General features: G+C 40.1%; 1 protein-coding gene across 1 annotated transcript in view; it reads left to right on the forward strand.

The window, feature by feature from the left end:
• LOC139536843 (carotenoid-cleaving dioxygenase, mitochondrial-like) overlaps positions 1–18,749 on the forward strand; it is a 94,408-nt gene that overhangs the window by 22,574 nt on the left and 53,085 nt on the right. Inside the window, exons 4-5 of the mRNA XM_071337499.1 lie at positions 6,078–6,193; positions 6,411–6,513. Coding sequence (XP_071193600.1) covers positions 6,078–6,193; positions 6,411–6,513 — 219 coding nt within the window. The remainder of the gene's footprint in view (positions 1–6,077; positions 6,194–6,410; positions 6,514–18,749) is intronic.

Consider the following 18,749-nt stretch of genomic DNA (forward strand, 5'->3'; position numbering starts at 1 on the left):
ACCCTACACAGAGCAGTGTCCCCAATCACTGCCCTGGGGCATTGGGCTCTTTGTTTAGACCAGAGGAAAGAGTGCCTCCTACTGGCCCTCCAACACCACTTCCAGCAGCATCTGGTCTCCCATCCAGGGACTGACCAGGACCAACCCTGCTTAGCTTCAGAAGCAAGCCAGCAGTGGTATGCAGGGTGGTATGCTGCTATATACACATACATATGCAGTGGGGAGAACAAGTATTTGATACACTGCCGATTTTGCAGGTTTTCCTACTTACAAAGCATGTAGAGGTCTGTAATTTTTATCATAGGTACACTTCAACCCAGCGACAGCCCCGAAACCTGAAGGATCTGGAGAAGGTCTGTATGGAGGAGTGGGCCAAAATCTCTGCTGCAGTGTGTGCAAACCTGGTCAAGAACTACAGGAAACGTATGATCTCTGTAATTGCAAACAAAGGTTTCTGTACCAAATACTAAGTTCTGCTTTTCTGATGTATCAAATACTTATGTCATGCAATAAAATGCAAATTAATTACTTAAAAATCATACAATGTGATTTTCTGGATTTTTGTTTTAGATTCCGTCTCTCACAGTTGAACTGTACCTATGATTAAAATTACAGACCTCTACATGCTTTGTAAGTAGAAAAACCTGCAAAATCGGCAGTGTGTCAAATACTTGTTCTCCCCACTGTACGTACAGTACATACATTCATGCATATACATACACATACATATCTTTTTTATTTTTTATCCTTTATTATTTTCCACCCCTCCTCGAATTGGACTAAACTAATGATTAACAACACTTAGGCTTCTACTTCCAGCTTATACATACCGTATATATTTTACGGACACAATCCGTTTTACAATAGTTATATTTTATTTGTTTTTAGTCTTGTCCTTCCTCTATCCTCAACCTCTCTAATCTATTTCTGATGTCCATCCAGTTTGATTTATATTTGCCGTATATTTTTAACTGTGTTGTTTTTCAAAAGTTCTGAACCTATATACATTTTACGGACACAGTATATTTTACATGAGTTCTCTTGTCGTTATTAGTACCACCCTTCAGCTCTATTCAACCCCTCCCATCTATCTCTTATTAACACCGTCCATTTTGTATTTCTATTTGCCATGTATTTTTCAAATGTGCTGTGATGTTTCACAAAAGATCTGAACCTTTCTATTCTCATAGTTTCTACAGATTGTAATTAAAGATTGACTATGACTTTTCAAATCAACCAGTAGTGCTACAGTATCTGCAGAGCTAGCTCCAAGTAAATGTTGCAATTCTTCAGCCATTCCTGGACCTGTGACCAAAAACAAGCCACATCAAATCAAATGTTATTGGTCACATACACATGGTTAGCAGATGTTAATGCGAGTGTAGCGAAATGCTTGTTCTTCTAGTTCCGACCATGCAGTAATATCTAACAAGTAATCTAACAATTTCACAACAACTACCTTTTACACACAAGTGTAAAGGAATGAAGAAGAATATGTACATATAAATATATGGATGAGCGATGGTCGAACGGCATAGGCAAGATCGTATAGAGTACAGTATATACATGTGAGATGAGTAATGTAGGGTATGTAAACATTATATAAAGTGGCATTGCTGAAAGTGATTAGTGATACATTTATTACATCCAACTTTTAAATATTAAAGTGGATAGAGATTTGAGTCAGTATGTTGGCAGCAGCCACTCAATGTTAGTGATGGCTGTTTAACAGTCTGATGGCCTTGAAATAGAAGCTGTTTTTCAGTCTCTCAGTCCCAGCATTGATGCACCTATACTGACCTCGCCTTCTGGATGATAGCGGGGTGAACAGGCAGTGGCTCGGGTGGTTGTTGTCCTTGATGATCTTTTTGGCCTTTCTGTGACATCGGGTGGTGTAGGTGTCCTGGAGGGCAGGTAGTTTGCCCCCGGTAATGAGTTGTGCAGACCTCACTACCCTCTGGAGAGCCTTGCGGTTGTGGGCGGAGCAGTTGCTGTACCAGGCGGTGATACAGCCCGACAGGATGCTCTCAATTATGCATCTGTAAAAGTTTGTGAGTATTTTAGGTGACAAGCCACATTTTGTTAGCCTCCTGAGGTTGAAGAGGCGCTATTGCGCCATCTTCACCATGCTGTCTGTGTGGGTGGACCATTTCAGTTTGTCCGTGATGTGTACGCCGAGGAACTTACAACTCTCCACCTTTTCTACTATTGTCCCATCGATGTGGATAGGGGGTGCTCCCTCTGCTGTTTCCTGAAGTCCACGATAATCTCCTTCGTTTTGTTAACGTTGAGTGTGAGGTTTCCTGACACCACACTCCGAGGGCCCTCACCTCCTCCCTGTAGGCCGTCTTGTCGTTGTTGGTAATCAAGCCTACCACTGTAGTGTCGTCTGCAAACTTGATGATTGAGTTGGAGGCGTGCATGGCCACGCAGTCATGGGTGAACAGGGAGTACAGGAGAGTGCTGAGAACGCACCCTTATGGGGCCCCTGGGTTGAGGATCAGCGAGGTGGAGATGTTGTTTCCTACCCTCACCACCTGGGGGCGGCCTGTCAGAAAATCCAGGACCCAGTTGCACAGGTCGGGGTCGAGACCCAGGGTCGATAGTCGTTTAGCTCAGTTACCTTAGCTTTCTTGGGAACAGGAATGGTGGCCCTCTTGAAGCATGTGGGAACAGCAGACTGGGAAAGGGATTGATTGAATATGTCCGTAAACACACCAGCCAGCTGGTCTGCGCATGCTCTGAGGATGCAGCTAGTTAACACGTTTAAATAGTTTCCTCACGTTGGCTGCGGTGAAGGAGAGTCCGCAGGTTTTGGTAGTGGGCTGTGTCAGTGGCACTGTATTGTCCTCCAAGCGAGCAAAGAAGTTGTTTAGTTTGTCTGGGAGCAAGACATCGGGACCCGCGACGGGGCTGGTTTGGACAGTACTTAAATAAATGATCTAACGACTCTGTCTCTTCGCAGCAAGAACCACGCTATAGATGGGAAGGTTGTATCCCTCATATATATAACATTCTATTGTTTGCAAGAATTTTGTATAATAATTTACATTGAATTCTCAGTTTTGAATCCGGCGTTGTTTTGCGTATCAGTTCAAAAACCATGTGCCATGAAATCAGTATATCGAAATTATCTTCCCAACTATTTTGCAATCTGTATATCACAGCTGTACATTTTTTTATCCTTAAATGAAACTGGTATACTTTTTTATATATCACAATTTTCTTTAACCAATTTTGGTCTTTAATGCAGGGCCGAAAGACATGTTCCTTACTTTTTCCCCCTTCCACTTGCCTCTTTCATTTTTGCGGTAATGCTGTGATTAGTTGGTTGTGATTTTGGGTAGAGCAGACATTTCCAATACGTAATATAGTACATCTATCATAATTTTGTTCTAATCCAGAGAGACTAGAAAAAGTATCTAGATCCTGTATGAGGTTTTGGAGCGATCGAAATTTTACATCAGTGTACAATGACACCTTTGTTTTTAAAGCCCTGGATTTCGAACCCCTTGATATTATTGTTGGATCTGATTTTAACAGCTATCAAACTAGCTATGTTTCCATTAACGTGTCCAGTGATTTTTTGACGATGTTCATAACCTGTTTAGGCAAATTGAGCATTAATAAATTGGCGACAGCCTGTTTGCCCTCCCACCTATCCGTTTAATTTTTCAGGAGCCTGCGAAAGCCAGCATAGATAGAATCCTGTAATTGACAAATATTTGCCATATTCTAATAATTAACATGTGCCAACGTATCGGCACGGTCCGTTCCATGGTGAAACTTACACTCCTGTAGATCTGAAATAATTTGATGGTGAAACTTGCCAGCCAACCGGAAAAGGAAGGCGAAGCAATTCAAGCTTTCTTGAAAGTCAGGACAATCCTTGTCTTGCAAATAAACATAATTTTTATCGTTGAAAAAAGCAGTAGACAAGCAGTAGACATTTCGATTTCAATGTGGAGTGGGGCATTATTTTTATGCGGTGACGTCACATGCCCCTGCGTACCTTCAAAATGAGTCGGCAATCATCATTTATAAAAAAAAACACAGTTTCCATCATTTGTCGCAAAAAAGAAAGTTTGACAAAAGAAAAATCGACCCGTGTTGAACGGATACAAATGTTGTTTAGAGAATATTCTTTAAATAATTTATTCTATACTGAACAAAAATATAAACGCAACATTGCAACGATTTTACTGAGTTACAGTTCATATAAGGACATCAATCAATTAAAATTAATTCATTAGTCCCTAATCTATGGATTTTACCTGACTGGGCAGGGGTGCAGCCAAAAGCCCACACACTTGGGAGCCAGGCCCAGCCAATCAGAATGAGTTCTACCCCACAAAAGGGCTTTATTACAGACATAAATACTCCTCACTTTCATCAGCTGTCTGGGTGGCTGGTTTCATATGATCCCGCAGGTGAAGAAGCTGGATATGGAGGTCCTGGAATGGCATGGTTACACGTGGTCTGCGATTGTGAGGCCGGTTGGACCTAAATTCTCTCAAACAACGTTGGAGTTGACTTATGGTAGAGAAATTATCTGGCAACAGCTCTGGTGGACATTCCTGCAGTGAGCATGCCAATTGCACTCTCCCTCAAAACTTGAAACATCTGTGGCATTGTGTTGTGTGACACAATTGCACATTTTAAAGTGGAATTTTATTGCCTCCAGCACAAGGTGCACCTGTGTAATGATCATACTGTTTAATCAGCTTCTTAATATGCCACACCTGTCAGGTGAATGTATTATCTTGGCAAAGTAGAAATGCTCACTAACAGGGATGTAAACAAATCTGTGCATAACATTTGAGAGAAATAAGCTATTTGTGCATATGGAACCTTTCTGGGATCTTTTATTTCAGCTCATGAAACATGGGACCAGCCCCTTACATGTTGCGTTAATATTTTTGTTCAATATATATCTGCCATTTCCATTACACGTCGCAAATATATTTTCCGTGACATTGCATTGAGTAAACCTGGAGCAATGTAAAGCTGCCTATTGTCAATGTTGCAGTGCTATTTCATGGTGTAATCTCAAAATGATCCCTGTGGAAATGTTGGAGTCAGTTCCAGTGTGGTTTCTAGATTCTGCTGATCTTTTTCTGTTTAACAGTGAGGAATGTGACAAAGAAAGGTGTCACGTTCTGACCATAGTTCTTGTGTGTTTTACTTGTTTTAGTGTTGGTCAGGACGTGAGCTGGGTGGGCATTCTATGTTGTGTGTCTAGTTTGTCTGTTTCTATGTTTGGCCTAATATGGTTCTCAATCAGAGGCAGGTGTTTTGTGTTGTCTCTGATTGGGAATCATATTTAGGTGGCTTGTTTTGTGTTGGGGTTTGTGGGTGATGGTTCCTGTCTTTGTGTTCGTTTCACCAGAGAGGACTGTTTCGGTTTGCCACGTTTGTTATTTTTGTATTTTGTAAGTGTTCACATTTATCGTCTTAATTAAATATGTTGAGCACGAACTACGCTGCGTCTTGGTCCGATCCCTGCTACACCTCCTCTTCAGACGAAGAGGAGGAAGGCTGCCATTACAAAAGGACTTTATTCAAGATCTGGTTTTTATAAGACTATTTCAGAGAAAGTAAACCCAATGCAATGAGATGTGCCTCTCTTCAAACTGTAACTCAAGCTGGTCTGCTGCCCGGGAAACTGGGTTGAGGCCTCAGGGGCTTGGCTACAGTCGAAGGTTATGTAACATTTAAACAGGGGGATTGGAGGGAAGAAGAAGGGAGGCTTTTCCTCTCCTCAAGTGTTTGCAAGCCGCAACAGGACTCTTTGCAAGCAGCACAATTTTGCAAGAACTATAACTCTGCCAGAAATATGACAAGCAACTTTAATCTTTAATTGACCATGCAAACCATACACAGGCTATAGTCATTTACCAAGGTTTATAAAGAGTTTGTCCAAAAATCAAAGAAGTTATTCACTCATTCCTTTTGTGCACTTCTAAATCAGAAAAGAAAATTAAGAAGTATCAGCAGCAACAAGATGCAATTGCCCCCATCGAAATAGAGTGATCAATATCTACATTCGATTTCTGTTTTCTGTTTTCTCCCTGCAGAGGCAACAGACAATGCCAGTGTTAGCTTTGTTAAGTACAAGGGAGACTGCTTTGTCAGCACTGAGACCAACTGCATGTACAGGGTGGACCCAGAGAGCCTGGAGACACAGGATAAGGTACAGTGATGACATAATAATAGGAGATAAGAGACAGACAAAAAAAACACATTGTGAGCAGACACATTTTACATTCATACCCTTGCACAAATGTACTGACTTACGTAAATGATGCCCTGTTTTAAATTTACATTGATTATTGTGAGTGCCCAGACACCTGACCTGACATATATTGGTAACAGCTGTGTACTTTATCTGACCTGTTCTTCTACTACAGGTGGACTGGACAAAGTTTATTGCTGTGAATATGGCCACTGCGCATCCCCACACTGAACCAGACGGCACTACGTACAACATGGGAAACTCTTATGGCAGAAAAGGTCAGTCTACATAGAAGCTCCACTGGGCCCACATGCTCCTAAATTGAAAAATGTAGGAGCACAAACAAATGTAGGAGCACAATGAAAAATATGAATCATATTAAATGGTAAGAATTGCCAGCAATAACAAATTATAGGGTTAAGGAGTACCATGAAATAGTTTTTTTGAGATTGAGATGTACCCTACATCTGGCCTATATATATATATATCATCTCCTAGAGAAGCTCTCCCTTTTCCTTTCTTTCTTTTCTCTGTTACTGATAAAACTGGTTTCTATCAAACAGTTGTGGCCAATTTGCCGCAAGCTCATATTTTCACATGGAAATGAGTTAAATTAGGCAAACTTTGGCGGTAATTTTGCGGCAACTTGTCAACTTCTGCCAAACAATTCTGGGAAACTTGTGATCAACATTCTGTTAACTGCAAACTCAGTGGCAATATGAAAATGAAATTAGGTTTTTGGTTACTGTGTGATAAACCACATTGACATTTATCTACATAAACCAAACAACAACTTTAAATGAAATTACTTCAGAGAAAAAAAACTGAACATACTAAATGTAGTAAATATGCTATACAACAAGTATTCAATGTCTTTAACAGATCAAAATAAATCCAATACAACTTGAAATCATCAGCATGGTGATGAAGAAAATAGCAATGACTGGATATTTCCAGAATAAATTGTTTGAGCTTCTTATGTAGCTACAACATTTACATGAGAGAAATGTGAATACTATGGGGATGTTGTCCTTAGGATGATTAAAAGGACAACTACAAAATTATTTACATAAGCCAAGTGATAACTGAAATAATTAACACTTTAATAATACAAAAAAACTCAAACTAAATCAAACCCAGTTCATTCAGAACTACTGTCTTTTTGAGTGGACTTTGGAGATGACGACCCTGTGGAAATCTTTCGTCCGAACTTTGTTGAATGCATGCACTGAAACAATTAGGACACTCAAAACTATTTCTATTTTGGCATCTGAAAAGGTAGAAATCGGGTTATGACTTTTCCTAAATGAATTATTGTTACTCCAAAAAATGCTGGGTTAAAAATAACCCAATTGGTGTACTTTCTACTACCCAGCGCTGGGTCAATATTGATATTGGACAAACACAGCATTGGGTTAACCTTGTCACATATGATGTCAAAAGATCTCTAACGGTCAGAACGGTATGACTTTTTTATGCACGTGATGTCAGAATGTGCTCACTGTTCCAAAATGTGAACGTTACGCAACAGGACAGTTAATCCGTGCAGCCCTCAAACTAAGGCATGCTGCCTGCTTTTGTTTATAGGCTGTTTTAACTTGTCAATTTCAAATGATTTTCTAACAAGTTTTATTTTCTAACAGTTTGAATTGAGGTGTGTTCCACCTCATTAATTCACATAAAATTAGGCCATTTCACTTTTGCGGACAATTTATTTTTTAGGCATTATTGAGCCGGACAAACTTCCCCAAGCACTTCCCCCTTGTTTCTGCAGATCAAGTATGCAGACACTTGCCCATCTCCAGTCAGAACAGAACCTGCACAAACTTTTTCACATTTTCCGGCTGGTGCCAGGTTCGCCTTCATTGTTGTTTTCATTACTACATGATAATAACTTTGGACATTTGTGTGTTTCTATCAAAGTAAGTGCCTTGTTACGTTATAATACTTCATGTATGTCGTGTTATGTTGTTTCTACTGTAGCTCACTATGTATGGAGCATAATATATTTGTGTATATTCCTCGTGGACATGCGAGGTAACGTTACTAATTTCATAACCTTTATGGTGTTATACTCAATTGTGCTTATGTAGCTAGCTACATTCTTCTATTAGCTCTGTAAAATAATGCTAATTGTGCTAGAGAAGTATTAGCTTGTGTTGTCTTTCGAAGCTACCCTGGCCTTACGACCATGTTTTTTGGGGGAGGGGGCCTGTTTAGCATTGCTCTGTTCTGCCCCCTTGTGGAGCTCAACAGTTACTGCTCCTTATTGTAATATAACTCATATTTGTGATTTTGTCAACGCAATTTATAATTTTTATAGCAGTGTTATGTTACTTCTTTGTAATATTGTTTTACTGCTATATCCTGATATTGTAATATTATTATTACTAATAATACTAAATATTACTAATAATTCCTCTTTATTCTGTACTTTCAGAAACCACACACACAAACAGTATTGAACATTACTTGCCAATATCATAACTGGAACAGAACATCTTTCGAGCTGAAGATCGAGGCCAGCTTTTGTATGCTAGCGTACATTCCTTAAAGTTTTATTGGATGAAAACACAGCAAGAAAACACATAGGCCAATAGGTAATAATATTGGTGGCGGTTAAACAAAAAAACTTGTTTTACTAGATGAAAAAAACAGCAAGAAAAGACTGACAACTTATGAATATTCATAACCCATATTCATGCATAACCCTTTTCACATGTACCAACAAACGGGTGTGATCATTCTACAGTGGTCCCTGCAGTGCACGCTCAAACCGGTGTGATTTATTTAGAACGTACAGTTTCGATTAACGCAACAATCAGCATTTGAGCTGGCCACACCGTTTTTTCACAGAAACATTTTGCACAAACACAGTCCTTACAAAGTTATGCCCTGAATGTGAACAGTTTATTTTTTAATGCAATGTTCAGACATTCACAGAAGTAACTACAGCATACCACAATCATCCAAACCGGAAAATGTAGGATATGTTTGTCCTAGCACTAACTGAGGAAAAATTTATGTAACACAAGCGATCATATTTAGATAACTCGGCTGACAGAAACTACAATATGAACTAGCTAATAACAATTAGTATTTAAAATCAATCACATCACGAGTGAGCTCACCATTGATCAAAATAATTCAGTTAAGCTCTCTGGTGTCCAAAAGTCAAGAACCACGGCGTATCACCCAATGGGGAATGGAGCGACTGAACGCTTCAACAGGACTTTAGGCAGCATGCTCAGGAGTCTACCCCGGAAAACCAAAGAACATTGGCCTTAACAAATCTAGTCATTGACATTCGCCTACAATGCCACTGTTCAGGAGACTATGGGCTATGCTCCTTTCTTTCTCATGTTTGGTAGGGTCCCTCAGCTCCCAGTGGATGTGATGTTCCACAATGTCTTGGACGACTCCAGTGTTGTGGATTGCAACAAGTACGTTGAGACTCTGATCACTGGGCTGAATGAAGCTATGAGTGTTGCCGAAAGGCACACTGATAAGCAACAGAGACGACAAGGCCTATGCTCCATTCTACGACAAGCGGGTTAGAGGCATCAGTTTATCCATGGGGGATCGTGTCCTCATTGCTAACAAGGCTGAAAAGTGGAATCCCGAGATTTTCACAGCGACTTCAGTCAATCCATGAACTCACATGTACAGAATCCAAGACTGCGGCGGCAGAGAGAAGGTGGTTCACAGAAATCTACTGCTACAGGTGAACTTTTTGCCATTTGAAATCAATGATTCAGAGCACTTCAATGACAGTGATGCTGCAGGGGCAAACCCTCCTCTGATCACTGATCTAAGGCCAGAACCATTATTTGTCACCATGGCCCCTAGCCCAGTCCACTGTAATGCACCTGATGAAAGCAGCCCAGTGGCAGGTCACACAAGGGCAGGGAGTGTAGTTAAACCAGTCAAAAGACTAATTGAGTCAATCCCCCAGAAGGTGCAAGTTTAACATAGTACGGGGACATAGTACAGAATTACTTTACATAGTACATCATTCTTTACGGCTAAGAAGGTATATATAGTGTAAGAGGCACTAAGCATCTAGGGGCAGTTGAAGGCCAAACCAACCTTCACTTGCCCTGAACCCTATGGGTAGCTTTGAGGCTATGAGGGGTGGCCAGTCCTCTTCTGGCTGTGCCGGGTGGAGATTATAACAGAACATGGCCATTTGAACATCTTGGCCATGTTCTGTTATAATCTCCTACCGGCACAGCCAGAAGAGGACTCGCCACCCCTCATAGCCTGGTTCCTCTCTAGGTTTCTTCTTAGGTTTTGGCCTTTCTAGGGAGTTTTTCCTAGACACCGTGCTTCTACACCTGCATTGCTTGCTGTTTGGGGTTTTAGGCTGGGTTTCTGTACAGCACTTTGAGATATCAGCTGATCTAAGAAGGGCTATATAAATAAATTTGATTTGATTTGAATTCAGAATTATGCCTTTTTTTGTAGATTATTTTGTTTATTTTTAAAAGATTGGTGAAATTCAGGAGGGGTGAATGTAACAGTTGTACATACTTTGTGAATTTATATTTAGAGTTTACTCATAAGTGGATGGTATTGTCAAGATGCAATTGTAATTGCACTTTTAGGATGATATTAACATTCTGAATTCAAATGTGGTTACTAGCTAGCTAAGGTATTGTATGTGGGGACGATGGCTAGCTCCTCGACTGATCCCAGTCGTTTGTATTGTGCGTCTATGTTGTCGAAAGAGGCGACAATTGGCACACAACGCAGAGTTACAGTGGTGCAGTACAGCACCGGTTACACTAATGTTAGCCTCACGACCAAGGTCACAACGCTAGTTTACTGAAGAGTTGTCACGGAAGATAACTAAATGTAAATGTTTTGTTGATGTTTACTAGCTAGCTAGCTAACTATGTCAGTGTCTGTAAGTGTGGCTAGCTAAAGTTAGCTATCTAGCTACATCGCTAGCTAAGTCTGACACTGTCTGGAATGTCAGACACTGTTTCTCTCGTTAGCTAATGTTAGCTAAGTTAGCTGGCTAGATAAGTCACATTAGCTAGTATTGACTTATTCTCTATCTGGGTTAATTTGTCAGGCTTATCTCATGCTTGTATGGTGATTGATTGAGTTAGCTAATTTTCCCCCAACATCGGACACCCCTAACTTCGGACACTCTCTAACAGTTGGAGGATTAAAATCACCTCGGCTCAACATTTAAATGGACTGGGAAATACCAGTACATTTTGCGACAAAAACACCCTTCTAAATAGCTGAACACCGATTTTTCATTGCAGTTCTGTAAATTAAGTTAGGTTATGAGAGTTGTCAAAAAAGTTATATATATACATACACATGTTGTGAGACACGCTGTATTTTGTAAAAATTGACTGCGCGATAGACCACACATAATTTAAAATCCAACTTTTTACCTAAATTATTCATACTCATATGTTAGTATTAAACTGTTGTTTACTTTCTCAAAACATAAGATTAATCTGTAAAACAAATAGACATTATTTGGTTACAACACTGAAGAAGATGTTGGTGAAGAACCATTTTTAAGAGTCTACAGGAGGGCGCACCGGGCTACGCAATGAAAAGTTGACAGGCATGTATTTTTTATATATTGGAAAGCTAGCCAACTAGTCAACTGTCTAGTAAACACTTCGGATACGAGGGTGGTGTCTCGTTTTTGAACAAAATTAAATGGATATACCTTGTAATTGAACAAAATAGTAAGGTGGCCCAAAACTGGGGACCGTATGCCGACAATACGGGACGTATATCGTTTGCTGAACCGCTTATCAAAAAGCTGATAGTAATTCCACTGAAATGTCAAATATACTAATTGCTAACCCGTTAGCTAACATTTTTACGACACCAATAATGACAAAACGTTGATGGCTTGATCACCAGGTAACACTGTTGAAGGTAATGTATTTCTTAAACGCTGTTAAATATGCCGATAATACGGGGTGCTACACTAGTATTACTATACTGGGTTTCAATAGTTTCTGACAGTGGCAGATTTAGTCAGACTTGTGAAGTAGAGGAGGATGGATGCAAATTTGTTTACCTTAAATTTGATGCAGCCAAGTTAATGGCCATAATGTTGGCTTTGCAGTGGGTGGAGGAAGTCAAGTCAGACAGAGTAGTGATTTACTCTAATTCATGTGCAATGTTGATTAGTCTGCAGTCCGAAGCTGCAGTGATTCATTTGCAGCTTCGTAAAGCAGCATCTACGTCTTCCACATTGTCATCGATAATCAATAGTACAACCTTATTGGAAACTTGAAAGACTTAACTTCACCAGAGCCTCTTAGAACCATGCAGACACTCAGACACTACCATAGATAGTCTGGCCTTCATTTTTACCATACTTGCTTTATTGGTAATTTACACAGGTATTCTGTCATAGTGACCAACCTGACACAAAACACACATCATAGGCTGGGAGCAGCTAATGGGCACTCAAGCGCACAAGAGCAGTATGTAGTATACAGAGATATTGTAGCTGGTAACCTTCCGGGTGACGGATCACTCCCTGCAGATTTCTCCACAAGTAGCTCGGGGGTTCGGATATCGACCTGCCTTTCTAACCCCGAAGCTACTGCCTCCCCTATTCATTTTGCTCTTTCCTCACTCCCTGTTACCACTAAGTTGGAAGCACAGAATCATCTGGCTTTTTTATGGCGGTTTTGGAGCAGTGGCTTCTTCCTTGCTGAGCGGCCTTTTAAGTTTATATAGGACTTGTTTTACTGTGGAAATAAATAACTTTGTACCTGTTTCCTCCAGCATCTTCACAAGGTCCTTTGCTGTTGTTCTGGGATTGATTTCACTTTTCGCACCAAAGTACATTCATCTCTAGGAGACAGAACACGTCTCCTTGCTGAGCAGCATGACAGCTGCGTGGTCCCATGGTGTTTATACTTGCGTAATATTGTTTGTGCAGATGAACGTGGTACCTTCAGGCGTTTGGAAATTGCTCCCAAGCATGAACCAGACTTGTGGAGGTCCACAATTTTTTTTCTGACGTCTTGGCTGATTTCTTTAGATTTTATCATGATGTCAAGCAAAGAGGCACTGCGTTTGAAGATAGGCCTTGAAATACATTCACAGGTACACCTCCAATTGACTCAAAAGATGGCAATAAGCCTGTCAGAAGCTTCTAAAGCCATGACATAATTTTCTGGAATTTTCCAAGCTGTTTAAAGGCACAGTCAACTTAGTGTATGTAAACTTCTGACCCACTGGGATTGTGATACAGTATTATAAGTGAAATAATCTGTCTGTAAACAATTGTTGGAAAAATTACTTGTGTCATGCACAAAGTAGATGTCCTAACCAACTTGCAAAAACTGTAGTTTGTTAACAAGAAATTTGTGGAGTGGTTGAAATACAATACTTAATACTTAGTGTATGTAGACTTCCGACATCAACCTTACATAAACAACAACACTGAATGGCTCAGAGTGGGAGTCAGAGGTTACGTGATTGTCTTCTGTCACGCACCACTTCTATCAATAAATCACTATCAGAAAATTATTTGTGTGGTAATTCTTTATTGTTTTACTGTTTTATTCATATGTTTTCAAGTACTGGTGACAAATCATGCATATTTTTTTGAAGGTTGTACTGATTATGATGAGCTAAGCTAATTCCAGCTATGTGTGGAGCCATGTTTGTTGACATACAATGTATTCTGGGTTTCACGTAAACGTCTGTCGGACAAAGATTTTATAACAAAATGTGGTGAAGGAGGGTTCACAGAGTAAACTTCTGGAAGTGAATGATGGGATGGGAATGAAGGTAGACGACACACCCCCTTCAATATGCATACTGCAAACAGACCAAACTAATCTTGTCTCCTCTTATTATCTTTGGTTGAAGTGAAAAAACAAACATGGCGGCAAGCACAAACTTCCCATCTTCGGATATCTTTCGATTTCTAGAAAGTGTTTAACTTCTTCAGGCTGCAAGCCCGACACCGGACACAATATGACAACAGCCACTTCAAGTGCAGGGCGCGAAATTCAAAATCTATTTTTTTTTTAAATATTTAACTTTCACACATTAACAAGTCCAATACAGCATTTGAAAGATAAACATCTTGTCAATCCAGCCAACATGTCCGATTTTTTTAATGTTTTACAGAGAAAACACCACATATATTTATGTTAGCTCACCACCAAATAAAAAAGAGGACAGACATTTTTCACAGCACAAGTAGGATGAAGTAGCATGCACAAGCCAACCTAACTAACCTAAAACCAACCTAAATAACCTAGAAAAAACTACCTCAGATGACAGTCCTATAACATGTTACACAATAAATCTATGTTTTGTTAAAACAAAATGCATATTTTAGCTATAAATCAGTTTTACATTACTGCTACCATCTTAGCCACCATCATAGCTACAGTCAGAAATCGCACGGCAGTAGCCAGAGAAAACAGACACCAACGTCAACTACTAATTTCACATCAGAAAAGATTTCAGAAAAATATATGGTGGATAGCTAATGAAAGAGAAAGATCTTGTGAATACAGACAATATTTCCGATTTCTGAAGTGTTTTACAGCGAAAACACAATATATCGTTATATTAGCTTACTACAATAGCTAACACACAGCAGCATTGATTCTAGTCAAACGCTAGCGATAGCACAGTTCGACAGATATATGAAAAAGCATCCCAAATTGGGTCCTTATCTTTGTTGATTTTCCATCAGAATGTTCTCCAAAGGGTCCTTTGTTCAGAACCGTGTTCATTTGGACCTAGAACGAACGATGTCCCTCTTGAATTAGCATGGCACACTGGCCATGCCGTGCTAACCTCTCCGTCTTGACAAAATTCTTGCGTCGCATCACGTCTAAAGTCCAGAATAAATTTCAATAATATAATTAAAGTATATTGAAAAAACATACTTTAGGATGATATTGTGACATGTATCAAATAAATTCGAAGCCGGAGGTCATATTCACCTATAACGAGGGTTTTCCAGGAGCGCAGTCCAGTTCCTACTTCGCGCCCAGAAAAAAAAATGAAGTGCGCACTTATCACTCAAAGATGTTGTTTTCAGTCCCTGACAGAGATAATCAAGTCATTTTTTCTCTCACTTCCGCATGACAACCAGGGGAAGATGTGTGACGTGTTTCTACAGTCCTAAGTGCCAAGGCCTTTTATAGAGAGTATCTTGAAGAGAGACATAGCTTCTTGGAAATTTCACTTCAGGATAGAAAATGGGCTGTAAAAAGAGTTATGTTTCACTTAGAGAAATAATTAAACCTGTTTTAGAAACTAGAAGGTGTTTTCTATCCAAAGGTAATAATAATATGCATATTGTACGAGCAAGAATTGAGTACGAGGCCGTTTGAAATGGCCACCTCTTTCCACTGCTGATACTCACTGCTGATATTTGAGCCATAAGAGGTTAACTTCTTTGGGCTGCAAGCCCGAAGCCGGGCACAATATGACAACAGCCACTTCAAGTGCAGGGCGCGAAATTCAAAAGATATTTTTTAGAAATATTTAACTTTCACACATTAACAAGTCCAATACAGCATATGAAAGATAAACATCTTGTGAATCCAGCCAACATGTCTGATTTTTAAAATGTTTTACAGCGAAAACACCACGTATATTTATGTTAGCTCACCACCAAATACAAAAAAGGACAGACATTTTTCACAGCACAGGTAGCATGCACAAAACCAACCTAACTAACCAAGAACCAACCAAACTAACCAAGAAACAACTTCATCAGATGACAGTCTTATAACATGTTATTCAATAAATCTATGTTTTGTTCGAAAAATGTGCATTTTTGAGCTTTAAATCAGTTTTACATTGCAGCTACCATCACAGCTACCGTCAGAAATAGCACCGAAGCAGCCAGAGTAATTACAGACACCAACGTCAAATACCTAAATACTCATCATAAAACATTTCTGAAAAATACATGGTGTACAGCAAATGAAAGACAGGCATCTTGTGATTCCAGCCAATATTTACGATTTATTAAGTGTTTTACAGCGAAAACACAATATGGAATTATATTAGCTTACCACAATAGCCAGAAACACAAGCCATTTACCAGCAGCAAACGTTAGCGATCGTAACAAACCAGCAAAAGATATATAATTTTTGACTAACCTTGATAAGCTTCATCAGATGACAGTCCTATAACATCAGGTTATACATACACTTATGTTTTGTTCGAAAATGTGCATATTTTGACCACTGCGCCCGGGTGGCGCAGTGGTCTAGGGCACTGCATCGCAGTGCTAGCTGCGCCACCAGAGTCTCTGGGTTCGCGCCCAGGCTGGGCTGGGTTCGCGCCCAGGCTCTGTCGCAGCCGGCCGCAACCGGGAGATCCGTGGGGCGACGCACAATTGGCATAGCGTCGTCCGGGTTAGGGAGGGTTTGGTCGGTAGGGAGGGTTTGGCCGGTAGGGATATCCTTGTCTCAGTATGTAAAAATTTAATAAAATGTATGCACTCTACTGTAAGTCGCTCTGGATAAGAGCGTCTGCTCTTGGCCGGTAGGGATATCCTTGTCTCAGTATGTTAAAAAAAAAAAAAAATGTAATAAAATGTATGCACTCTACTGTAAGTCGCTCTAGATAAGAGCGTCTGCTAAATGACTAAAATGTAAAATGTAAAATTTAGAGCTGAAATCAGTGGTTATACATTGTGCTAACGTAGCACCTTTTTCCCACAACGTCCGGATATTTTTCTGACACTCACATATTCTGACCAAATAACTATTCATAAACATTACTAAAAAATATATGTTGTATAGGAAATGATAGATACACTAGTTCTTAATGCAATCGCCGTGTTAGAATTCTAAAAATAACCTCATTACAACATCCAGCTTAGTTATAGCGAGAGAGTGCCCAAAATCTGGGCGCAAACTACTATTACAACATGTTCGACAGATATATGAAATAGCTTCATAAAATGGGTCCTACTTTTGATGATCTTCCATCAGATTGTTGTACAAGGGGTCCTTTGTCCAGAACAATCGTTGTTTGGATTTAGAATGTCCTCTTCTCCAGTCAATTAGCACGGAAAGCTAGCAAAGTGGCGCGAAGCTCTCCTTCCTGAACATACGCAGACAAAGCAACACGCCTAACGTCCCGAAGAAATTTCAATAATCTAATAAAACTATATTGAAAAAACATAATTTACGATGATATTGTCACATGTATCAAATAAAATCAAAGCCGGAGATATTAGTCGTCTATAACGACAGCTTTACAGAAGGCAATACCAGGTCCCTTCTCGCGCGTTCCAGGAAACAGGAAATTGGGGTCATGCCAAGAGCTTTTATTCGACCCCAGATCAAGTAATACACTCCATTTCTTCTCTCACTCCCTGTTGACATCTAGTGGAAGGTGTATGAAGTGCATGTATACTGATATATATGAAGGTCATTTATAGGCAGGCCCTAGAACAGAGCATCGATTTCAGATTTTCCACTTCCTGTCAGGAAGTTTGCTGCAAAATGAGTTCTGTTTTACTCACAGATATAATTCAAACGGTTTTAGAAACTAGAGAGTGTTTTCTATCCAATAGTAATAATAATATGCATATTGTACGAGCAAGAATTGAGTACGAGGCCGTTTGAAATGGGCACCTTTTTCCAAGTTACTCAATACTGCTTCTGCAGCCATAAGAAGTTAAACTCACAGACACTATTTTAACAGTTTTGGAAACTTTAGAGTGTTTTCTATCCAAATCTACCAGTTATATGCATATCATATCTTCTGAGCCCGAGAAACAGGCCGTTTAATTTGGGCATGCATTTCATCCAAAATTCCGAATGCTGCCCCCTACCCTAGAGAAGTTAATGACATGATACAGAACTCCGCTTGGGATCCCACTGCTTCATCAGCAACAACAATTTAGAAGAAACAGCATATCGGTCTCGCCTGGTGGGCCGTTTCTTATTGAAGATGGAAGGGATGACCTTGGAAATCACAGTCTTCCAGCTGGAGATCCCAAAGATCCTCATACAAAAGTTCAGGCAAAGTGCCAATACCAGGAGAAAGCAGCTGGTGGATCCAAGATGGATTGCTTGCATCTCCGTTGAACAGTCTCAGTCGATATGGAGCTAACATGTGGCCTTCACTTCAGCAGTGGTCAAGGAGGTTATCTCCTGGGGATAGAAGCCCACAGGAAGGCATCTTGGACACATCATCATTTAGCGTCCCAACAGCCTCAGACAGGCGTGCTTGGTAGGACTCCCTCATCAGTCTCTGCGCGACAGTCACTGCAAGGGGTCACGGCTCAGTGCATATTCTGCTGTCTGGGAAATGCTTCAATTCGAAGTTGTACTGTGCCAGCTTGGCAACCCATCTTTGCTCACAAGCGTCCAGCTTAGGTTTTGTCATGATGTACGTTAACAGGTTACTATCTGTCCAGAACGTGAACTCATGCCCCTTAAGCCAGTGACTAAATTTCTCACACACGCTCCATTTCAGCGCTAGAAATTCAAGTCTGTGTGCCGGATACCTTCTCTG

This window comes from Salvelinus alpinus, chromosome 13 (genome assembly GCF_045679555.1).
Source record: "Salvelinus alpinus chromosome 13, SLU_Salpinus.1, whole genome shotgun sequence".
In the NCBI taxonomy this organism is placed as follows: Eukaryota; Metazoa; Chordata; class Actinopteri; order Salmoniformes; family Salmonidae; genus Salvelinus; species Salvelinus alpinus.